Raw genomic sequence first — 26,710 nt, 5'->3', positions numbered from 1 at the left:
ATATTTTCTTAAGAAAAATTAAACGAACAGAACATGCTGACTCATACAGAAAACTCAGTTTGAAATTTTAAATTTACAAAAGATACTTGCCCGAAGATCCCATAATCCTGAGGAAAGTATGGAGAGTCCATTCTGGATTAGGACTCTCCATTGACTGAACAGCCCTGTAGTATGCAGTTGTACTGGTGAAGTTGGGCCAGTATGCTTTTCTCCCGTCAGTGTGGACCCAGTTTCTAGGTATCAACTGAAGACCATCCGGGAATTCCACAACCAGGAATTTACCACTGTGGAGATCCATTTTCCTGAAACCAATTGAAACAATCAGTATCACCAAAATTACTCATGCCAAACATTTCATTGAGCACTTGATTGAGTAACTTAATCCAAATTAAATGTGCAACACCTGAATGCAATTAATTAAACGATCATTCATCAGAATTATTACCTTACTATCTACTCCCCCTGAAGGTGTAGAAGCGGAAAAACTACAAAATCTGCTCTGCTTAGTGGGAAGATAGCACATTTCATTTCTATATTAGATATAGGCCACATTTTGCTCTCTGACAGCTCTTTACAAATATGAATGCCAAGAAGAGATGATTTACAAGGAGATACAAAGAAATCCTGCTTCACCAAAAATTCTTGACCGATCATAACTTGACAGCCATGAACTTGGCTGAATACAAAGTTCTTGACTAGAACAATGCTGCCTCCAACTGTCTGACAACAGTTATCTCCTAATTTTGAAGCCATAACTGTGTACCCTTGGCACTCCATGCGGTGGTACTGAGGGTTAGTACACCCTTGAGGCAGAGGACCATCATTATGCTCGAAACCAAACACAATATCTGCTCGCTTGGCCATTAGTCCTCTCACGTGGTTTAGCTTTTCCATTTCCTGGTACCGACGGCTCAGCTGCTGTAGAGGCCTCTCAGACTTCCTTAAGCTCCTCTTCAAAATATGGAGATAACTCTCGAACTTGAAAGCGCTAAAGTTGTCCAATTGCCCAAATTTTTCCACGTCATCCACCAAGTGAAGGAGGCAATGAACATTATGTGACACATTATGCTGACCATACAACTGTCCAAATGATAGCACAAAATATTCCAACAGTTCCCCTGCATAACCTCTGTACTTAAGAAGACTTTTGCAGCATAGTATTCTGATTGCCACATGTAATGTTAGAAAGTTCAAGTACAAATCATAATTTAAAACAGATTTTAGGGCCACAGGTCCAGAGTACAGCAGAAACTGCCTAAATTCAGTAGCTTTCCACTGCTGTACAAATTTCAATGACCTTGCTTTCCGAGCAAACTCTTTGGGAACAAACGGCTTAATGTTTTCCTCCAAGCTGGTAGATATTTTCACTGTGTATTTATGTTGCAAGCGAACAGATAATTTGCCACTTAGCCATTGGTATATCATTTTCCTCATAACCCCTAAACACACTAAATGCATGTAATCTAGTGGAACATTAGTGACTAAGCCCAAGTTTGGAATCCTCTCCAAAGCACTGGTTCCCAAGTGGTAACTGTCATCAACATGATTCACAAAAGCTAAATCACTTCTTTTGGGTGCTCTTGGGCCTGGAAAGCATACTCTCCTTTCCCTGTATTCTCCTTCTACTGTGCACTTAGAGCAGCTTGAATAGCCAGAATGGCTCTTCACCTTTAATATAAATGCTTTAGCTGGAGAATCACAAATTATTTTCTCAATGGAAAATTGCAGGTAATGTCCATTGTGTTGAATCCCATTAGAAGTAAGATCCACAGCCTCCTTCACAAAGTCTTCCAAGTAACAATTGACATCATGAGGTTTTTCAAAGCCATGATATGCTCCAATAACGAAAATGGCATTATAAGGATCTACACATCCTAATATAGGCCAAAGGCAGCTACCTGAAGAATTGGTCAAAGGAACCCCATCAATATTGACTGAGACAGTAATGTTGTCTTTAAATTTTAATTTGGGGTTGGAAGAAATGAAGCTCATTACACCATGAGACAACCCAAAGTGGCAATACGACCCAGGTGCAACTTCTTTGATAGCAGTTATTCTAGGAGTGCACAGTAATGTCCTTGAGTCACTTGGTAAATCAGAGAAACAATTGTGCTGCTTAAGTAATTTCAGTAGTGATGAGAGGGAGGAATGGGTTATTCCTTCGTTCAAAGCCCACTGAGCAAGCTGAGTTGCAAAGGACACAGGTGCCAAATTATCATTGTCCGAGGAGTCACTATTCAATGATGATGTAGCAATAGGTGAGCTAGTTTCGAGGAAATTCAGATCTGCATCCTGCAAATTTTCAACGACAGTTGAAGACTTATCTGAGTTGCTGCTACTGTCACTGTCAATGTGAGCATCAGAGACCATTTTTGACTCGGTTATATCCGCTACAACAGATCCTGACATAATCTCCCGCACTTCATTGGCAATGACTCTTCTACAATGTCTGTATGACATTTCACATAGCTTCTTCCTCCTCTTTATGTTAGACATAGTGGTCTTTATCAGTCCGGTTAAAGTATCCTGACATGAACAGAAAATGGATTTGAATTACTTTTCCCGCACAATTATAGAAATCTTTAAAATTAAACTTCACATGTATCCTAATGCAGAAACATAAGTACAACCTATCACCCATCACTAACTATAAAATATATTTCTAATTCTATGGAGCAAACAATTGTAAGCCAACATGTTAAAAAGCTGCAATATGTTCTTCCATTTATAGGTAATGAAAAATGTATTGACCAATTTCACACTGTCCAATTCCACGGAAGTCCACTCCTTTTAGAGGTTTTGGGTGCCCACTATGCAAAGGAGATCACAAACAAGATCTATGAAATTACAGGCCCACAATGGTAATCAGCCCAATACTATTCTTTGTTAATATCTGTGATATCAACATTAGGTTTTTTTGCGGATGATGTGGTCATCTACAAAGAGGCTGTGAAAGAAGACATTAAGAGCTTCCTTCACCTATGTTTGTTGATTATTTAGATTTATTTGGAAGGACGAATTACTTAAATTCATGTCAACACTATCGATACCTCCACTGCATAAACGCTCAACAATTGCCCATGGAATAGAGTCCGCTCATCTAGTACTCGTATTAGGGCTATCTAGATGAGTGGATTTATTTCAGTGGGCGATTGCTGAGCGTTTGTGCAGTGGAGGTATCTATAAATAGAGGTAGCTATACCCCAACCATAAATAATCCGACCTGCCCACCTCAAAATTTTGGGTAAAATCCCACCTTACTAATATATATTGTAATACACAGAGTGTTAAGCCAATCAATGCCAAAAAATTCTTGCAAAAATCCCAGTTCTCCAGAGTTAGTTAGCACACATTGCAATTAAAATTTTAATGTATTTAAGACAAGCCAAGATGCTGCTAACATCTCATAAGTAGATGTTGACACCACCTGACATTCTAATATTAGTGTTTTTGAATCTCACTCGAGTCAAGAATGCTATTAACTTCGAACATCAAATTAAAAGTAAACTTATCCTGAGTTTCTGGATGCTTACCCAGGGCATCTTTCAAAGATCCTTGTACAACTAAGTGACAATATTGCCCACTTCCAACAGCCTTGGGCACAAAATTACGGGGTGTTTTGAGTAAGGTTCTCACATCTGAAGGCAGACTTGAAAAACAACTGTGTCCTCTTAATATTTTTAAATGGTCATTCACCTTTCCTAAAGAAATTCCTGTTTCTGCCCACTCTGCCAATAAATGTGTAAATTTCTCTAAACCAACGTCATCTTCAACAGAAACATCTGAATCTGAATCACTATCAAAAAAAGGTTCAACATCATCCATTATAAAGTTTTCTAAGTCTCTGTCCAGTATTGCCGTTGATGGATCAGATGGATTGGACTCGTTCCCTCCTGACCTTATTTGGGTGAAATTAGGGGCAATATCAATAACTGGACTCTCATTTGCTATTGAATGAATATCACCTTTACTTATGCTTCCTGTGGTTGATGCATATCTGCACTCAATCAATCTGCACTTATGTCTAGTACTCATATCTAGCAATTGTTTACATTTTTTATGGGGCATTTTGCAAGAATATTGGATTTCAAACAAGGGGTAAATACCAAATGGATCGTAATAAGGAGTTAGTTCAGCTTCCCTGAGAATGAATAAGAATAATTTCTGCTTACTTCCCCAATGAAGTCCAAGCCACATACGCTTGGGCCACCTGTATTACTGCACATCATACAACCACAATGGTAACTTTTTTCATCATAATTTGGCATTTTTTTCACATGTGTATAATCAGTTTAGATAGAACTTTCTTAAACTCTGTATGTGACTTGACTATTTTTTTTAACTACGATTAAATTAAAGGTAGCTCAAGATATCTTTTGCCTCCTTGAGAACCTTCACACTATTTGTAAGGAAATAGTTTCTAATAAGGAAATAATAAATGATCTAGACTAGTCACCCAATGCTGCCTGCAGCCAAATGGCATTGAGAACAGGTGTATAGAGGAGGGCAGCACCACCCATGTCTTTGGAGGGCAGTGTTTTATATGCCTTTGTGTTATAGAACCTTAATTCGCAATGTAATTTGACCCATGATTTTTGGTTTCCCTAGTTTACAGCAATGATTGCATGACTCGAGAACCAATGTTCACAAGCAGCTAGATCCCACACAGAGCTGCAGAATGAGTTATTTTTTCTCTTGAACAACTTGTTTTCTACGTCAAAATTTTTACAAAACACATCGAAGCCATAGGTTTTTTTTCTTACGAAATACTTCTTATTTTACGTCAAATTTTATGCCAAGAAACATCCATTTCGACCACATTTGGATCCAGAATTTTTTCTGGGGAGGGGAGGAGGGGGGGACAAGGGTCTGACATGCAAACTGTCTTCTTATATTTGAGATTAAAAACAACATACAATAATTACTATGCGAAATATTCTCTTAATTAAATATGACAGTTATCAATATGAAATTAAATGATTAAGGCTCCGTGATATAGAAAACTGAAAAAATGTAATGATAGCCATATTAAAAATCTTGTCAATTTTTTAATGCGGTTTTGGGGGGACACGTGCCCCCGTGGCCCCCCTCCCCTAAATTCACCGATTATATCCGCCTAATATTCGCGTATTGTCATCCCGCAACCACGGAAAATGTTTATGTCAATAATTTGTACCGTACCTAAGGTATCACGTACGATTTTTCCGAAAACCCAGTGAACACTTCTACGTAAGCGTTTGAATTTCGCGGTTTTTCGATTACCTCTGTCTTTAGACCAGCTTAGGTCCATGGAGTCCATGGATGGCATTTTTTTGCGTTTTTTCCATCGGATTCCCGCAAATGTTGCATTGTAGAGTTTTCACGAAATTTTACCCAAAACGAACGTAATAATAACGGGACCGTATTAAAAATCGACTTGCCTATTTTTCAAGGGTATAGGGGGGAACTTGCCTCCGTGCCCGACCCACTAAAACGGCCAAATCAAAAGGAAAGCCTTCTTATAAATGGACTCCAAATGATCTGCAAACGAGCCACGTCCGACCAATATTAAGCTCCCGAAATGGCACTACCAGGTAGAAACTAAATTATAATTAAGGTGTATCGCATGATCGAGTAAGTACTATGTAGTACGGCGTCTAGTGTGCTGGCTTCTCTCTCAGTTGGTCTGGGTTCAAACCCCGGCACTGGCAGAAATTATGCAGACGGTTCGCTCTTAGCTTTAGTGCTTTTTAGTGGGCATTTCAAGTTCAGCAGCGCACTTCGTTCGTCGGTTGCAATGGAAAGCCATGATCCCGTTGGCTTCTTTCGTTAATAGCAGGGTAATGCCGATTCCCCCTTCCCTCATGATCGTATCCATAGACGGATTTAGTGGGTCGGGCACGGGGGCACGTTCCCCCCAAGACGCTTAAAAAATAGGCAAGTCGATTTTTAATACAGTCCCGTTAACATTGCGTTCGTTTTGTATTACGGGGTATCCTTGTGCCCCACCCCAGAACGAAATCCTGGATCCGGCCTTGATCGTATCTGTCAGTCGCCTCCGCCAAATATCACACTCACAGCAAGGAAACAATGCACACTTAATATATAATTATTGTGTAATGAGAAGATCATTTTGTAATTTCCTTTTAATAGCTATATTGTTGAAGTTGTCTGTCATTGTTTAAGCATGCGCGATAATTGTGCATCGTCCGATCAGCCTGGGGAAAAACTATCCAACCTTTTAGAAATCAATAATACAGTAGACTCCGGTTAATTGGGACATATCGGGACTTGTGAACTTTGCCCCAATTAAGCGGCTGCCCCAATTAGGCGAACTCTCTTGTATATGGGCAAAAAAACTTTGAAATGGTAGAAAGAAGGCTAAATAATGTTTATAATGCAACACCAGTTTATTAAACTATTAATTTGAGTAATAAATCAGCGAGTTTAGTTAATTTATCATCATTTTAAAGAATTAGTTAAATTATTTTTCACAATCTCGGGCGACGCTGAATGAATGTCTTTTACTACGTCCTATTAAAGAAAAGTCCTATCCTCTTGCGCATATTATAATAAAAAGAGCTTTCAAAATAGGGCAAGAATAGAAATATTTGTGAAAAATAAGAGTTAACCAAAGGTGGAAAATATAAAAAATAGTATTCTGAAAACAAAAAATTTTAATTTCGTCGCGAGTATAGAATCTATGTAGCCGCCTCATGGCCCAATAAAGCGGCATGCTGTCCCAATTAAGCGGAGAATACTCTGGGATGTTCCTCTATTGGGATCTGTTCTTCAAGATCTGCCCCAAGTAACCGGTGGACCCATTAAGCGGAATATACTGTAATAATTTATGTCTCGTGAGTCGAGCAATTATTTCCACAGTCAAAGTCAGATTTGAATTTAGAGACTAATGTCGACATAAAAATCGATAAGGGTAAATAATGATTGGACTTCACTCTATTATATTATAACCCTAAACATTAATAGTATGATATATCATACGATTTTGTTACTTGTCGTTACCTGTAAATATACAATATACAACTTGTATAAAATAAAAGTAACGACAAGTAAAAAAATCGTTGATACCCTTTACAAGTTACATCGCAAAACCCGGACCAATTAATCGGCGAAAGGAAATAATTAACATTAACTCTAACCAAGTTTAAAACTCAATTAGTCAAAATTGTGCTTTAGGATAACTTCTGTCGGGATTTTCACTAGGTTACAAACTTCATTTCTGCCGAAGTTTCAAGCTCCGACTCGGGACTCGAAGTGTCGGCAGAAATGGAGTTTCAAACCTCGCGGGAATCCCAAGAGAAGTTGACCCACACCACCCACACTATTCGCCGGGTAAGCATAAAATATTTTTTCAAACTTGTACTCACCTTCTAATAAGAAACTTATGAGAACAGCGGACGCACGAATACTTAGCGGCTTCACGTAATGATGGCTGCCACAGTTTATTTATAACTATTGTTGCTATCGTTGCTATCCATAATTTGTGCCTTGACAACGCTAAATGCTTATTTATTTATTTATTTTCAAAAACAGTACATGAGACCTTTTACATTGGATTTTGTAAACAAATGGTTAAATAATAAAGTATAACAAGAAACAACGACAACAAAAAAAACATGATTAAATACACTCAGATATCACGTAATACTCAACTTCTATGAATGCCTCTTCCGCTCGTATGTTATGGCGTCATCTGATGTTTCCATCGGAAAGTTTAACGGTTTGACTCTTTTTAACGCTTACGCGTTTCTTCGAAATGTTTTGTCGTTTCATCTTTGCAACTTTGCAAACAATACGCAAGTTAAAAACAGTGTATAAATTCGGTCGGAATCGACGTTACGGCTCTTCTCAGGCAAAAATTGGGCCGTGTCAAAAAATATCATCGTATTTTTTATATTTGGTACTCACACAATGACAACCTTTCGCGCACAGAAGTCCGGTAACAGCATAGGTTTTATCGCGAATCGCACCCTCGAGAATTTAAAATAATTTATATGTACTTCGAAATCTTAAAAATATGCAGAGATAATTCTTTTAGTGCTATCAGGGCATAACTCGAATGAATGAGGACGTCAGTTATTTGCAGAATAATCTGGGGTAGATTTCTAATGATAAATTAAAAAAGTGTCATGTTTCATATAAAAACTTCACAGTCATTCGCCTTTGATATGATTTAATCCCAAAAGAGTAAATATTTATTGATAAATTGGTTTAAAGAGTTCATATAACCAGTGGGAATGGAATGTCCCAGTGACGGACCCGTGACGTCCGCAGGACATGAGTAGAAAATATAATTTTTCAGTAAAAATGATATATTCCTTCATTCCCGTTATCACTCTTCAATAAAATGGGTAGAAAACCTATTAACTCTGGAAACTATCGTAAGGATGTAAAATCCCGGCGGGATACCTAGGCAACGTCACATGGATATCTCGGACGTCATCAGGACATACGAGACCAAATTAGGATATCCTGATGACGTCCTGTGCTGTGTGGGGTATCCAATTTTATGAAAAATTAAATTAAATCCCTCCTGCACATTTTGTTCCCAAAAATCACTTCTTTCAAGGTAAAACATTGTGCTGGTAACAGGGTTGAATGCAGTATATCTAGGGTGTAAAAATATCATCATGGGAGAGGTTGAGGGGGCAGTGAAACAATTAACTGAGGCCTTGGTGGGGGAGGTTGAACATGAAATCTATAGGCCACCATGTTACCAGTCCTAGTGGGAAGGTGAAAAGGGACCATCTTTCTTCACTTGTGCAGGGACAGGTACTTCTCTATAAACTAATAAAGTGAAGCCCATATTAAGCCGGTAAGTAATATCGAAGTAGGCATCATTCATTATAAATTGCTCCTAGCTTCGGCCTGTAAAGAAGTACACTGCTCCTCTAAGGGGTCCTCAACTTTAATCGATGAGGATAACTGAGTCAGCAGTAAAAACTCTACCTACAAATGTGTAAAAAGTTAAATTAATATGGAAAATTGTTTTAAGTATACCATAGCATTGAAATTTATATTCAACTTTTAATCATGCAAGACTAAATTACTGATTTTTTTCAGAACTCTGGCTCAACCCTAAATTGCTGTCACTACCAGCTGATTTTCGATAGGAGCCTTGGCCAAAAAAAAAAAGGAGCGCAGAGTACCTACCTCATTAAAGAAAATTGATTTGAATAAATTAATAAACATAGTTGCATCAGAAATTTAAAAAAATTTCAGTCAATTTTGGCAACCATACTACCTTTAATTCAGGGGACACAGATGATCCCCCAGTGGCAACAGGTAGATAAGGTCACAACTCGTTTATTAAATTCATAGTTAATTCCTCAGATAACCTGTATAGCCCCATAAAGGTTTCATTGGGCATTTTGAAAGGTACTGATGTGGACCTCAAATTTCTTAATCGTCTTCTATTCCTTATAATTTCTCCTCTTCTCACTAAATTTCTTCTCCTCCTTAACCAAATCAAGGCAATATCATCATCCATAATTAGCTACAGAGGATAATGAAGGATGGTACAAAAATTTTAATTAGCTTTGAATGTATCATTCATTACTTTCAGCCTTATCATAAGTTTACAATGAACAGTTGTTTAAGAAAATTATCAATATGCTTGTCATGTTAGAATACTATGTATTATAATTCCTAATTGAGTATCAATTTGTTAGCTAAGCATAAAAAATACTTTCAATAAAATCATCAACTATATTAAATTATGTCACCCAAGCAATATTCTTAATTTCCCACTCACAATTAGTGCTACAATTCCTTTGTTTTTTCCTTGTGCTAATTCTAAGATCATCTACTATTCAAGACAAAGCTCAGAATTATGTGTTATATGAACCTAGTGCATTGATTTCACTTTTAACAAATAAAGTATCCAATAAAAACCTGTGATAACAATCATACTGAGGAATGCTTTCTTTTTCATCATTCACAAGTGTGGTACCTTCTAACCTCTTAATTTCTAACTTAAAAAAAGATATTTAATTAAATGCGGGATAGGTACTCTCATTCATAGCACTCCACCGGAGTTCATATAAAGCCTTTGCAACTCCTACGAGTGACGCGAATCTCACCATTACCGTCCCTTAATAGTGCTATTAAGAAACGAGAACTTACGATGCTCATGGGAAAGTATCAGTGACACGAAAACAGTAGTACTTACGATATGGCAATGGTCATAAAGAAGAATAAAAATCAGGAAATTGCTACACGATGAAAACCATAATTCGTATTCAACACGTTATAACAAGAAAGTACCAATGATGCATATTGTAAGATCGGCTTCAATATATTATGAAGCAATGCACAATATATAAACGTATTTATCTCATGCTATCCACACATAAGTACAATGCATTTAGAGCACTAGGTATTCCATAAATTATCAAGTTCAAAGAGAACCACCACGTACTACAGTTCTAAACAAGCACACTCATTTATCTCTACAGCTGTAAGATGTTTCCATGCTGGCGAGCTATAGTCTAGGTATAAAAAACCAGCCTCAATTAAGGTATCCTTTTCTCGATTTTACTACAGAGATTTTCCTCCTTTCCAACATTGCTACATCGATCACCTACAGCAGAAAACACAGCCATATAACATGCATCGGAAAGAAGAACACAACCCATGATAATCACGAAATCAACACGAACGTAGACACAACCCAAAATCAGTCAGTGGGAGTTCATGAGTTTTGCCTAACTCCACAAATTTAGGGGCAGCATAATCCGCTACATAAATATTGTTCTATTGTGACTGAGATTCGTGATGGCGAATATTTAACAACGATTCTTCACAGAAAATAACTTTAAGGCTAGTTCACAGGTGATAGCTCATGAAACAACCTCATGAAACTTCGGTTTTGGAATTATCATATTATAAAATTATAAAACCATACATGTATCATTATACCTATTTTGCCTTCTTAAATATATGAAATAAGACCGTGATCACCATCATACGTACGTCAGCTATTGAACTGTAAGGTTCTAAATACGTCAGCTGCTATCCTTTTAAATCGAGGATAAACAAGACTCGAAATAATTGTCGAGGCCTACGTCGCCTCGATATTTATTCTGTCTAGGGTGGCCTCGAAACGGTGACAATAAGTTTTGTGGAATTGCAACTTACGGAAACGTGGAGGCTTGAACGTCGCCGCCTCGACATAGTCGAGGATTCGACAAAGTCAAGGCCTTCATGAATAAGGCTCGGGGCAGGGATTATAGATTCAGTAACAACTTAAATTTCATAATGACGTTTCTTTAACTATAGATTGGATCGGCTCCAACACTGGGACAAACGATTTGCTTCGTAAAAGCGCGACCTTTGTGATAAGGCTGTTAGCGAGAGTGCTGAATGCACACTTACCTCCCCTCTCCGCCCCACCCCGAGCTGGGCCTGATTGTCACCTAACAGCAAGCGTCCTCCTGCGTATTGTACATGTACAGCTTCAACGCATGCCCCTCGTGGGCCTCAATCAGCAAGAACAAGTCCTCTGCAACAAAGACAAACACGTGTAACACAATCAGCAACAGACGCAACCATTTTCCTAAGTATCTTGAGAAATAAGGCCATTTTATGATATTTATACTGAGTCAATCTGTTACAACACATGTTTAATCCAGCGATTTATTCCAATAGGGTAGTTTCCTATTATTTTTTTATTGCCTAAATCGAAAGATTATTACTCCTGGAGTACGTATTTCACACTCTTAGATTTTTAAATGAAGATATCTATTTTTCGCAATTAAATGAAAAGTGAAAATTTTCAAGCGCGCGAAAACGCGACGCGAAAGTATGAATGCCGGGAAATCTCTCCGTCTGGCTCCCGCTGCTGCTCTGTTAGGTGACCTTGAAGTGAGACTTAGCGCTGATACGATGCAGGCTGCTAGCGGGTAGCTGAGTACCCTGCTGGCTGGTAGCGCTTGGCTTAAATAAGGATTATTAATACCTTATCAAACGAGGAAAACTTTCCGACCTTAGCCAGTTTTAATAAGTGATTATTAAGACATGTTTCCCTGAGCTCTGCGCCTCATGCATGCATTGGTAACCTCAGACGATGTATAACTCCTATCTTCTCCTATAGAAACTAGGTCCCTGTGACGTCACGTGGAGTGGCATCGCATGGGCGCCAATCTGGCCCTTTTCAAATGAGGATAAAAATGGACCATTGCCATTCGTCTAAACCGGTATTTCTAAAACAAAATAATTTTTTGTAGTATAGAGTTGTTATTGCATTAAATGGGTGAATTAATTCCAATTAACTATTAACTACTGTTTACTAAATGTAATATCACTCTAAAAAAAGATTTAAGTCATCATAGGAGTAAACTTCGTGAAACTAGGGTTCTAAAAGTTAGCCAAAATTACGCATTAAATGAGTTAATTAAACTCGATTTAGGAAGAAGCATATCAAAACCCTTGGTTTTTATAAAGCCAAGGACACGACGCACTGTGGGCTAAAATCGAATAAAGCTGGCCAAAAATCGGCAGTCTTAAGTATTATTAAATTAAGGAAGGTTTTTATCAACAGTGTGTTGTAAAGATGCAATCAAACTTATTTACGATGATGTATGCCACAATCTTGTTTAGGAGGACAATATCAATTAAAAATAGGCAAAAGTGATGCGGGAAGCTACCTCGCCTGGGGCACATAGACCAATTTCTCCAGATGTTTTACAAGGAGCACGTAATTGTACAATCTTACGTACAAACGGAGGCATCATCAATATTTCGTCGTGTATAGAGGAGTATTGCTAGAATAAATGTGAGGATGCGTGGATGCGAGACGACAATATAACCTCTACTCTAATCCCAAGCATGCATTCTCGCAATTTCAACAAACATTTTCAGTGCTAACATGCAAAAATGAAGTGCCCCATGTGATATGACCTTTAAAGGAAAATGCCATTTCTTAACTTGAATATCTCACTTCCAGAAAGTTTTTTGAACAGGCATCTACGATTTTTGTGCTCAGAGAGGTCAAAATGAGGGCTGTTGACTGATTGCAAAACAAAATACCTCTCGACATAAAACAGAGGGGCTTGAGCGACCAACCCAAACCGCCCCTGGTGATTACCGCCAGGGGTGGTCTGACTAGGTCAGCCAATCAGCAATCGCCTTGGGCCCTGAGCTTATGGGCCCCCACAATGCGCTTGCCTATCGTGAAGCCTATATGAAAGATGTAGTAAAAAATACAGTAAAACCTCACATTAACGAACTCCCGCTAAACGAAGAACTCCATTCAACGAACAAATGCTATTGGTCCGGCCAATTGTCTATGTAAACACGGTACACCCATGTCTCGTATAGCGCAAGGGATGCTTTCCTTGGGGTCTTTGCACTATACGAATTTGCGTTATACGAGAGCGTTTTAACATTGGGAAGATAGGGATGCATTCCTGGTAGCATAGGTCTTGGGTATTGAATTACCTCTAAAACATCTATATTCCCATATAAAGCCTTAGAAAACATCATTTATATAAATGTTTATAGTTTAAAACACCTTTAAAGATAGTATGCTCGCATTCAAAGACTTTTATTCACGTTAAAAAAAATTCTTACGTGCTTTCCAAATTCCCTCCTGTAATACGGGTGGGCTAACATCTGCTATCTCAGGGGATCATAATGCGTTGCCGACAGTTGACGATATTTCAAACCAGTGTAAAAACAACTATCGTGTCACCCAGGCCCTTTTGTCGCTCATTGAAATGACAGGAAAATGCTACTTTGAATGCCACTTCATAGCTAGCGGAGTTTATGAATGATAAATCATTTTAATTTGAAGTCCTCTGAGGCATTAGCAGCTATGTGAAACAGTCTTTAAATGCCTGGACACCTGACCCAGGTTTTCCTTCCCTGAAAATGAATGAACGAGAATGCATTCTTTTCCAAAACAATATCGTCTCGTCAACACTAAGAACTAGTCGAGGGGGGAAAGGAGCCACTTTCAATCACAGCTATGAGTTCATCAGAAGATGGTGTGGTGTCTGCACTATCAACACTTGCAGATTCACCTAATACTGCCGCACTGAAAATACCTGCTAGCAGTTTAAAATTCAGGAACCAACCGGAGCTTTCACTAAATGTCTCGGAGCCATTACCGCCCTCATCTTTTTGTACAGATTCACAATGAATTTTCCGTACGTGTAAACCGCTTGGTTGAAGTTGGTGCGGCTGAGGTCACTGATGTTTTAACTTCGCCTTTATTCAGAATAAGGCATCCTGCGTTTAAACTTCCGTGCAATATCGCTTTAACGTTCTCCATTTTCAAATCAATTGACCTCTTTCAATTCCTCTTCCAGGTTTATGGTGTTTCTTGATAAATTCTTCATTTTTCTACACGCATTCCTATTTTTTGCCATATTCTCTTGGTTTTTACTCTGTATGGCTCTATCTAAATCACCCTCTACCTTTGAACTGTATTCCTGAGACGCAGAAGGCCTACGACTGCGGGGAGGGAACGAAGCCATTGTGTTTGAGAATCTATAGCGGACCCTTTTATGTGTTGATACTATTGATTCATATGCAACTCGGCCACCGCTCCATTTCTCCCCCGTGAATACAGATGACCTTGAAGGCATTATCGTAGACCCTCTACCTGGAAGTCAATCGCCCGATATCCTATGACAGCAAAAATACGTCTCAAACCGTATTGCTGAAAAAAACCTCATTTCAGTAGCCCCACGCTTGATTAATGATCTAAATTATTTATTATTATTCTGTTAAGGAGACGAGATAAATTACTTCGGTAGGCAGGCTATCTGAACCCAATGACGAGTAATACTTTTGGCCATTGTACAGCAATGAATTTCGATTAATATATAAACAAAAAAGAAGATTTGAGGCAAGCAATAATGTTAATATGCGTAAAAGATTGCAATTTCGTGTGCACTTAGCGCAAGCTCACGTTTTATCATGAGAGTGTTTAAGATTTTGATTAGGCTACACTGCGTTGCAATGTTTCCCCAAGGAACGAATTAGGGCTATATCGAAATTGCGCTATTAGAGACATGGGTGTAGTGAAAAACCCCAATGAATGAACTCCTCTTCTACGAAACCGATTTTTGAAAACCGATTAAAAAGCTCGTGAAGTGCTTGAATAATACGAACTGAGGCTTCCTGAATGTGGTCTATTGCCCGCGATTTGCATTGCAGTTGAAGAAATCAGCACTGTTTTGAAGTATGCGAAGGTAGACTGAAGATAACGCATGCAGACTTGCTTCAATTTCCGTACCCCTAGGATGATGCAACGTGCATATCACACCCAGGGAACGAACTCCCGATCAAAAAAACGGCAAAATTTCGGTCCCTTGAGTTTCATTTGAGAGAGGTTTCACTGTACTCAGATTACTAGAACCAAAGTTATTTTGCAATCATAACATTCTACAATCTTCAATCATCTCATTCCTTGTTTTATTCATAACATACTCATGGTATCAATATCATATTAAAATAAATTAAATAAAGTGTTAAGAAGATAGAAGAGACCCTGATGCTTTTCTGAAAGGACTACTCACAACAGTTATTTTTAGAGACGTATCGGTTCCGCTATATGGTTCTCGGTGCTGCCGGTTCTTGGTTCAAATTTCTACCGTGTCAAATGCAGACAATGCTACACTGAGGCCGCTTTCAGACGAAACGACTTCTTGCCAGCCGTGATATTCAGGCGGTGTTCAGAAAATGCGACTCTCTGCAATGCTGTGTGGCCTGCAATGAACGGCGGCTGGCGGAAAATCGTTTCACGTGAAAGTGGTCTTACGATTGAATCACGTACACATACAGTAAATCTTCGACATATGAGCAAGATTTGTTCCGAGAAATTGTTTGTAAGTTGATAAACCTATGCAAGGCATCGAAAGGTGTTTGTTATCCTGCAGAATGCAACACTGTATTACACTTTTGCGTTAGCTCACGTCCGCTCAGTTTATCCATAGTGTCGCTGTACCAGCGTATTGAGCAGTTTATTGTTGAGGTTATAGGAACTGTGACAGTGAAGCATGCAAGTGAGTTGTCAGTAAAAGTAACAATTTAAGCTACATAGCAGAATACAGAATATATTTTGAACTGACTCACTATTTACAACAAATTAACGGATGATGTCGTCAGACGTTGGGGGAGTTTCCATATTGATCCTGATGCTATGCAGTGTATTAACTGTGCTCCAAGCATACTTTGCGTGGCCAATCAAATTCAACCACTACTTTTCGCATGAACATTTTCACCGCTTCTTTTATCTATGTTGGTGGTGGTTTTCGGGAATTCCTGCGCACATAACATTTTAACACTCAACGTTTCATTCCTCCTCCTGGGAGCGTTATCAAGAGAGAATGGGAGGGAAACCATTCTCATCCCAAGCTTATATTATAGGTTTCGTTAACCCATTGTTGACCCGATTTTGAATTTTAGGCGATAGCTGTCGGTCATTAGATTGGGCCAGGAACCCTCTCTATGCGTGGCTGAGGTTATATACAGTAGACTCTCCTTAATACGAACAACGTTATTACGAAGTTCTCGTTATTACGAAGCAAATCGTTGGTCCCGACGAAAAGGCATATGCTAGCTATAGTAAAAGAAACGTTATTGCGAAATTTTCGTTTTTACGAAATTACAAACCTCAGTCCCGGTCCTGGCGGCTATAAAATGAACTTTATTACGAAGTTCCCCGCATAAGCAACGGCATTTAGGTGCATATTCACTAAGCTGAGTTGTAATAATCGTGCCGCGTTTAAGTTCTTCTCGTGAACTATGCCCAAGAGCGTCAATTATGGCTCTTTCTTCAGTCTACACGCAACATCATGTAATAAGTTTCATTCCTGTGGAGCCATGGTGACCCACTCGTAACCGCTCGCAAATTGGACGATCAGTAAGTCCTCTTCCTACTCGCATTCGATTTACGAATTTTCAGAGATATGAGCATTCAAAATTTTCAAATTTCGAATTTGGCGCCTTTCGATTTGGCCGATGCTTCGCGGTTTGGCTTGGCGTAGACGAACTTTCACTTTGGGCACAATCTGAACAAAGTATCATTGAATCCGGTGTGAATTTAGGAACTGTTCAGCGTTTCGCCCGTTCATCCTTACCGCGAGTAGTGATTTTTTTCGGCTCCGGCTGTGTCGCACGCCCAGCTAGATCAGTTCGTAATATTGTGAGCTAGAGCACGATTGTGATTCAGTGTTGCATTTTGTAGGATGACCGTATTTCTCATGATGCAATTTCATACAGTCCGGCCGGCGACAGTAGCGAATGACGGCACAATAGGAGGGGCGGATAACCCTACGCCAGCACGGTTTACAGTCAATCGCTGTCCTCCAAACGCACCCTCGCCTTGTCTCTCAACGTCGTCAACTGCATAAGGCGCACCGAAATATGGCTGATCATCAAAAAACTCCTTTCTTCGAATCACCAAAACAAGTGATTCTTCCTCAGGGTCCCTTCTTTCATCCTTTCTTCGTGGAACCCTTTGTAGGCGTTTCCCCTTCTCAGCTGGCAACCCTGTCCCTACCCCGACCTAGACCATTCTGTGTGTCATCGGACAACTCTCAGTCTCTCTCTCTCTCTCTCTTATATTTTCTTGTCTCCATTGTGATCATAAGGCGTCAACTTTTTCATTAATTTTAATTGCGACAAGCATAGACATGAGACTATTTTTTTATCACCATAATGGTGTTAGGTATTTAACCCTTTCATTGCGTAACATTTTCTCAGAGTTGTTCCACATTGGTGGAGAATTTTTTTTCACTGCATTCACTTTATTTTTCGAAAATATGAAAACAATTACAATAAAAAAGGATTTTTATATTCATTTGCCTATTTATTAAACAATTTGTTTATGGCATCACAGTGATGCCATCCGCAACCATATGATAAATGCTCCGGATATTTATGCAACCCGTTACACATACATTCGGAACGACGGACAACATATTTTTACGTAGCAACTAAGAAGCTTGAAATAATTTCTGAAATGATGGCGGAATTGAATTATAAAATAGGATAAATATTTTTCAGATGTCATCCACTATCCATGCATCAAGTTTCGGGTAAATAAAAGTTTTCGAATTTTATTTTTCACATTTGTAAATTTTTAAATTTACAAGTAACTTAGATTTGCATACAAACATATGAAAATTATTTTTAGCTTTTTGACATTTTCTTTTGCGTTGATGCTGCAAAAATTAACTAATAATTGTGAAATTCTTTGAAAAAAGGGTTCAAAAACAGCCCTGGAACTTCTGCAAATCATACATCATCAGAGGTATACTGATTCGCCACTTCATAGTCATTCTTAGGACATGAGGAGGATAGTTATTTCTTATGTTTGTCCTTAGAGTTTCAGTAGTGTAAGTGTCTTTTTTGAGTAACTCAATAGATATTTGAACAGATTATTATAATTTCCATGCATAAACTCAGTAGGGTAGTCACGGGAGGGGGGGTTATTGGTTACAACCCCCGTTGAGGAGCCAAAAACGGGTAAAATGGCCCCCGCACCCTCTGGAAGGGCCCAAAAATCTCCAGCAAAAACCCCCATTTCAAAATCGTGGCTATGCGATTGTATAAACTGTGCCCACAGAGGAGTAATCTATCGATTAATTTTCACACGACTTTGTTTGTACGTCCCATGCCTTCAACATCAGGATCCTTCGCCCCAGTGTAAATTATAGCATCTTGCACGAGACCATTAGGCTCAGAAAACATATAAAATGTTATGCCGTGTTTGTGACACCTAAGCAACATGGACTCATGAAGCAGAGTTCTTTAACCGGATAGTAAATTTCTTTCATTCTTTGAGTGAATAAATTCAAAAGGGGTCGAATTTTATGCAAGGGGCCTCTTGGTATCGGATCATCTACTCCAGGGTTCCTGCCAAAATGCAGGCAACAGAAAATTAGTTGAAATCTGTCTCGGGAAAAAGTGCTGTGAAGGCAAGAAAAATCGAAGATATTTTCCTACCTTTGCCAATAATCTGGACTGGATGGCCACATAACAATATTTCATACAATCATACATTAGGTATATCAGACCAAAAATGTCTCCCATTCCCCACGAGTAAGATTTCTGTGTTCGGTTATCCTTGAAGAACTGCATCTTGAGACGCATTGGCAATATGGAACAAAGCCCTTTAGACGAGAATATTTCCTCCAGCTCCCATATACTTGCATTCTCAACGTAAACATCACTTAACATCTATAAAATATGCTACGAGAAAATACACTTACAAAAACCACAAGACTGATGAGGTTGTTCTTTTGCAGTCAGAAAGAGATGTAAGCGTTAACATTCAGAACCAACGTACAAGAAATATCTAAACGTGTATGTTCCAGATAAAATGGGAATGTATAATGATCCAAAAATAATTGTTTCTTTGCGCATAGAAATTTTGCTGACTTTCTTTTCTGATTATAAAGCTCTATTTGGTCGAAGTAAAATATGTAAATTGCTTCAAAGTTAAAAAAAAAACCTTGGCCTAGAAGACCCAATGCAGTGTTTCATGGATACACTTGAGTAAATTGTGCCAGAAGTAGTTTTATTACGAGGAGATTCTAAGCCTAGTTCACCAAAAGCTGATACATAAACGGTCCTTGGGGATTGAAAATAGGAATAAAATTAAAAATAAAGGTTTCTCCCATATTCCACACAAGTGGCTAAATGTATGTAAAATACTGAAATTTCTAATAGAAAAAGGCCGTACGGTAATATCAGAAAAAATAATATCTCTATAGAGGAGTGAAAATGCACGCAATCGAAAGATGTCCGAAGGAAAGACTGTACTAATGGCGAGAGTCACTAAAACTGAGAAGGAAGAGCTGACCTTCTCCACGACATGCACAAAACAGAATACTTGCATGCATTTATAATAATAATGGCAAAAATACTTCTAAAAATAGAGATAACAGGCGACACAGAGCGAATTGTAGTCTGTTCTGCGGTGACGTAAAACGACTCTTTTATTTGAGCCCCGAAATTCGATCATTTTTTTACCCAAGGATTTCCCCAATTCTAATTTCTCATTCAAAATGAAAAAAATATTAAAGCTTTCCTAGAACCTTCATTATTTCCCATGAATAACGAATTGGTGGTCGTAATTATTCCCACCTAGTAACTTTAACAAACTCAAACGAAATAAATGAGAAAAAGTCGAAATAATCTATTTATTTTTCCGTAACCAATATAACCACACCTCTATTGAAAGGATTGTTCAGGAAATGAGTTGCAAATATATCCTAGATGAATGTTATGAGTTATGACGGCATTATGTAAATATTAAGTTTAAACATTAATAAAAACAGCAATAGATTATTCAACTGTGTTTAGCGTGTGTATAGTGACCGTATTTTGAAATGCGAAAATATTTTTCGTCGATGAGGTGGAAGGAAGATTATGACTAAATATTGTTTACAAAAACTTTAATAGGTCTAAAACGAGAATAATAACCTTCCAATGTGGCAACATTTAGTACAAGTATTAAGAAGAGTAAAGAAAATATCACATTTAAATTTTTTGTAATGGCGAAAAATCTTACAAATTAAAAAGCACTCCATAAATGTAAAAAAAAGTATTGAAAAATATAAACTTTTATTCAAAAACGGAAGGCATATCCAGGTAGCCTAATCCACTGCGTGTGCGGGAAACCATCATGAGAGTATAAAGAACAGAGCGGAGGAGCGTAGGGAGCGATTGAAGGACATGGGCCGGCGTGGCATCAATGTGATGCCACCCACCCGTTGGCAGGACCTACGCTGGGCATCAATTCTATGCCATCCGCACTCAAAGGGTTAAGCAGTGTCATTTCAAACACGGAGATACGACGACTGCACAAGCAAGGTGTGCGCCAGAATGTTAATTTTTTCATTGCTTATACTGATCAACTTCCACATTAAAAACGGAATCCACAATTGCTAGAGCACATGCCATTAAAGGCTCGCGGCGACAAACAACATGCGTACAGACATAATTAATACAAACAAAAAACGATCATAAAATGCCATATTTCTTGAACACTTGTAATTCACTTTACTCCAAAGGGAGTTTACTTACACAGTACCTATGTGCTAAAAAACCATTACGAAATATAATTTCCATGAATAAATAGGATGAAATAAAAGTTTATGACTCTGGACCGAACCTGGTGGCGTATAAAATACGTCAATCTTCGAAAGCCAAGGATTTCAACATCGTACGTACATTCTGGGCTAGAATGGTCTCGTGTATTCCTACAATGTACTTTGACTGTCTATATTGCGAGTTTTCAAAGTTCGAGGTATTGTAGCTAATTTTTTTTTAGATCAGCAAGAGGAACCCGTCACACGTGGCGTATAAATTACGCCGGGCGACCGGCCGTATACCACCTCTGTACCTTTATTTCTGTATCACCTATAAATGTACAAGATTTTACTAATTTCTACAAATAAAGATTAATTTTAACAAAAATCGAGTATTATCATATTTGCACATAACATGGGCAAAGTACGCCATTCGCCCGGTTGTGAAGAAATAACAGTCGCGCCCGCAAGAGGGTTAAAAGCAACAATTACACCAAATGTGTCTTGTGCTCGCCGCTTCCCAAAATCTTCCGTAGCCCTTCCAATATAATAACAAGATATGCACCTACAAATGTCATTTCTTCAAAAAAAAGCCACTGTTTTAGCCCCCCGTTAATCTGTCGTTATGTTTTTGATTAGAAAGTGGAGCCTTCACTTCTCCGCGTTGAAAATGACACTGCTTAAATACCTAAACGTCATTATGGTGATAAAAAAATAATCTCATGTGAAAGTAATGAAAAAGTTGACGTCGTATGAACACAATGGAGACAAGAAAATATAAAGCCAGGACGGAGCCTTGAACCCTGGTCCCCCGGGTGGTAGCCTTAAACGCTAACTAGTACCCCACCTGACCCTCCTGATGAAGGGGGGATATCATGAAACTATACGCGGCTTGTGAAAAGTACCGCATGAAAATTAATTAATTACAGCAAAACTAAGGCCCATTCAATGGAGCCACTACTAGTTCAGGGATGTGTTCACCATTCCGAAGGCCATAAAAAATACGGCATTGAAAAAGGCGGAGCAACTTTCGTGGTATCCCCTTGTAAGTCTTATTTTCTTAAAAGAATCATTATCGTTTTTAACGTGAGGAGATACAATCAAAGGAAGATAGAAAGATAGTGCTAAATTTGAGTACCTAATTGTGATCATATAAGCTCACTGGTGTACCACTTATGAATGCTGAGACTTATAAAGATTAATAAAATTAAGCTTTGATAGCAGCTCCTCAAATGGGGAACATGCATGAAATTTGTTCATCGTGCTAGTAAGTCTCACTGAATACATAATTTTCTCACGAGTCCAAATATATAAGCCAAAACACTCCCAGTATTCCACAAACGTCATTAAATGCTAATAAAATGTGATCGAATATCGCTTACAGTCACGTGACCTGAAACGCCTTCTGACGTCATCAGACGGTACGCCATTCACTTCGCTAAGAGAGTAGAGCGGTAGAGCTATAAATGAAAGATATTGAAGTATAAATTGCAATTACATTTGCCAAATTTGCATTAAAGCCCCTGTATAGACCGATTTTATGTCCACTTCCTCAGTCTGTCATCAGTGGATACCGTACCGTGACGTCACACTCTGATGACATCATGTTTTCGAGCAGCCGATGAACATTAATTTTTAAAGACTCATAACTCAGCTAAAAAACATTATCCATCCGCCAGATTTTCGGCGAGTACATTTGAGGTAGGGACCTTCTTATTGTAGTACTAATAAAAAATTGTGCATGTTCCCCATTGGTTGTTTGTTTCTTACCAGCACGTGCCAAACGTTCTCGTTGGCTCCCTCGAAAGAGCAGAAGCGTATGGAGATACCCAACAGCCCCTGTTCGCCCCACCCCTCTCCAGGCCGCACGATGACCTTGCGCACGCTCTGCATCTTGCTGCTGTAGACGCACATCTTCGCCTCAGTCCCCACCGCATCACGCAGGGCCTCCTTGAGCATCTCATTGTCCTGGTCCTGCAACAACAGTCACCACAGTAGTTATTTAAATATTAACCCTTTAACTGCGAAAATAATCTGAAATAGGCTAGTAAGGGTTCCTGGCGGCTACTGAAGGGCAATAATAATAGGAAGAGGAGTAAAAGATGTCCGCATGACATCTACTTGTCAAAGGACGAACTTCTGAGCACCTATGGATTCAGAGAGTACAAGCATAGTTTAAATCGTCAATATACAATGGGAGCAGTCTGCTAAGGCGATCGCTTACAGATGATGGGGGCAGGGTAAGGGTTAAACACTTGAAGGACCAGAGAAATCATTTTGGTGAGAAACCCCTACTAAAACTTGATGGATTCAGGCTTAACTTTGTGAAAATCTCTAGTAAACAATTAAAAAGGTAGTGTAGGTAGACGGGCTCTCTCGTCCTCATCATCCGCAGGAGTATCCTTCCTTCATTTGAAGGCACACGTCGACTGCCCAGCGTACTGTCGTCTTCCTCCAGCAAATGTTTTTGTTATTGTGCGAAAAATCCACAGAGGAAAAAATCATTCACCTTGACCGGGATTCGAACCCGGATCCCTCAATTTCCGGCCGAGTGCTTTAGCCAGTTAAGCTACCGAGGCGTCATTCTCCCCTGATGAAATTTGTGGACTATACCGGACAAGGTGGTATGGACTGCCGAGCATATTATGCGACTAGCAGTCCAGGTCGTGCGCATGGCGCTACAGCCGGAGAGCAAAGCCCGAACTTGGAACAATTTTTTTCAAGTGCATTGCGGGTGACTCTGTAAAAGTAATCACCGTGGCTAGTCCCGGTATGCTTAAATAAGTTTTTGTTATTCGCTCGTGTGGGTAGCAGGATTATGTTCTTAAGCAAGATGTCTTACCTTACGTGGCCATGCAAGCGCTTCCTGTCTCCGAAGGGGTTGGGGGGTGGGGGATCGTGGGAACCGAGAGGAAAAGAGTTATCGCTGACTTTGGATGGAATGGTATCTAAAGGCAACGAGGCAAGGAAGACCCCAGCCGCCTCATATAGCAAGATACTATTTTGAATAAACTGAATACACAAACCAAAAACATAAAGTTCTCACGTGAAAAAGAATCCGACCAGAGTATCAACTTTCTCAATAAAAACACTATTTCAACCACAGAGAAAGCTATGACTACTGTATCTACAGGAAATAGACTACCACCAACCATGTCATCCCCTCCGACTCCCGCCATCACCCCTCTCATAAGTTAGCCGCATTTCATTCCATGTTCAACAGAGCACTCAACATCCCCCTGTCTGCCGAGAACCTCGCCATTGAAATAAAAACCATCAAACGCATTGCAGTAAAAAACGGATACCAAGAAAGTGTCATTGATAAATTGTTTAGGAAGAAATGCTCCTTCTGGGCACAGAAACTTATGTACCAATCATCCAATCATAATGAGCCTAAGAGACGCTGGTGCAAACTCAGTTACTACGGACATATTTCACAGGCAACCGCAAACCTCTTTCCCAGAAAAGAATTTAAAATTGCATATTATAACACATCTAATTTAAGGGCGTTATTATGCATTACGAAAGATAAAATTGACTCAAATGATAGAAGTGGCATTTACAGACTCTTGTGCAGTGACTGTGAGACCTGTTACATAGGCCAGACTGGACGTTTGTTTTGAGTAAGAACAGAGGAACACAGAAGGCATTTAAGAAACGGGGAAATAGACAAATCGCATTTCGCGAAATGCCTATGAGAGGGTGACCACAGGAGCGATTTTGTTCCAGGAATTCTCCACCTTGAGAAAAAGGGAAGAAGGATGGACTGCTTGGAGGAGTTGGAGATTAGGAAGCACATCAGGAATGGAGTTTTAGCAAATGAAAATATTTTTGTCAACCATTCCCCCCTCTTGGAAATTCCCCTGAAGTTGAGTAATGCTCCAACCCCAACGCAACCCTCCCCTACGAACACGTAATGGCAACCAAATAAACCAGAAAATAACAACAAAGAAATAATGATTTCTGTACCTGAAGATGTCGCCTCTGCGATGAAACCTGTTGTCTTAAATAAATTGTGTGAAAAGGTACTACACCTTTTTAATTGTTAACCTTTACTTACTTAATCATATTGCCTAGAATTTTTTTTTCTGTAGTCTTCATTTTTACTGACTTATCCTTATTTTTTATGGTACATACTGTGTTAAAATACAATTTAAAGTTTTCACGGAGAAATGGAGTTATACCAACTGTCTACCTTGGGAGACCAACACCCGTCAAAATGTGTTCCTATTTTAAAAAAATAATAATGTCTTTTAGTCCAGATATCACTACACTACATGACAGGTTCAACAGATTCAGGCTTTAATTGGTGGAATGCAATTTAATTGGTGGTGAGCAATGACTCTAAAACCAAACCTAACATTATTTAAGAATTCCTTCATTCACTAATGATCTTTAAACTACTACATGATATAACAGGGTATTTAAAAATTTCAGGAAAAAAGGAAAAATCTAAAGCTGCTAATGAAATGGACATTTTTTACTTCTCAACTTTAGCGCTGACAACATCAAAACTGATTACTTAGCAAAGTATTTGGGGGTCAACACATGATTTTACGCCACGAGCACAGTAGGGTGGTCCTTATTTTTAAAGTTTTCGAATTTCCTTTGGGACGCCCCCCAGTTTTGTTCCATTTGGTGAGAAAATAAATCATGGATATCGGCGATTGGATATCGGGAGAACGTGCCGCATCGCGCTTAAAATTTTGAAATTTTGGTATTTTAGGGTGTTTATGAATACTCTGAATTTAGACAGAAGCACTTAGATGTAAGATTAAGATATTGAGAATAAACCACTGCTACTAAGCCCATTTCGGTTATTAACAGTGATAAATATAATATTCAGGGTTATATTGACGAAGTTTAAAGTTTATCCAATGAGTTTTATGCTTTTACGATGAGTGAGAATGATTAACAACAATTGAGAGTATGCAATCCGTGCGCCACCCAAATTGTCTGACTGGGGTGGCACGCGCTCACTCTCGGTGCGATATCTCGGGAACCAAACAGCAGAAATGAAAGAAATTTGAGGTGATACTCTGCAAATGTCTAATGAGTCGTTGTAGTAGACAAAAAAAGTGATAGATAATCTGAGAGTGACATCATCTTCACTTACGTCCGGAAAATACTCAAAAATAACAAACTTTCAAACCAACCCCATCCTGCCTTTCCTTTTTAAGCGTAGCGCCCTTGATATTTTTGTACCTGATGATGCTGGAAAACGAAACCGGTAGAATTAATAAATTTTAAAATTGTGGAAATTGCTCCTGCTTTTTCATTTTCATCATGTCACGTTTCCACTCCATCTCGCCTGAAACCTCAGACACAGGCCACACGTTAACTAACAATATAGCAATTGCTATAAATGCCGGGAATGCAAATGCACCAATGAAAGTGCTCTTATGACGTCTCCTATCGTTAGCAAAATTCAGGTCCGGCTAAAGGTCGTGAGTGAGAAAATGGAGGGTGACAGGGAAGCGAAGAGGTGTCCGATTTCTCGCCAGGGCTAATGATCACTTTGGTTAAAGGTCTTCCAATCACAGCCTTAAGGTCTGTCTCTTGTTAAGGTCTGTCTTAAGGACCAATTAATATTTGCACTTCGAATACATACGTGTGCAGATAACTGAGTGGACATGTGACAGACCTTGAATTATGATCTA

At 38.9% G+C, this 26,710-nt stretch overlaps 1 protein-coding gene across 8 annotated transcripts in view; it reads right to left on the bottom strand.

Moving 5' to 3' along the window:
- The window catches only part of LOC124172778, a 55,526-nt gene that overhangs the window by 11,667 nt on the left and 17,149 nt on the right, over positions 1-26,710 (bottom strand). For 4 of the 8 annotated variants that reach the window (XM_046552271.1, XM_046552269.1, XM_046552268.1 and 1 more), the window contains 2 exons: positions 22,821-23,024; positions 309-2,526 (listed from right to left, as the gene is read on the bottom strand). In XM_046552271.1, the coding sequence (XP_046408227.1) occupies positions 454-2,526; positions 22,821-23,024 (2,277 nt within the window). In that variant the 3' untranslated portion in view covers positions 309-453. The other 4 variants (XM_046552267.1, XM_046552273.1, XM_046552272.1 and 1 more) reach the window with 4 other exon arrangements.

Source organism: Ischnura elegans (assembly GCF_921293095.1).
Source record: "Ischnura elegans chromosome 13 unlocalized genomic scaffold, ioIscEleg1.1 SUPER_13_unloc_2, whole genome shotgun sequence".
In the NCBI taxonomy this organism is placed as follows: domain Eukaryota; kingdom Metazoa; phylum Arthropoda; class Insecta; order Odonata; family Coenagrionidae; genus Ischnura; species Ischnura elegans.
Note: the sequence above shows the minus strand (reverse complement) of the source record. Positions and strands in the feature narration are given on the sequence as shown.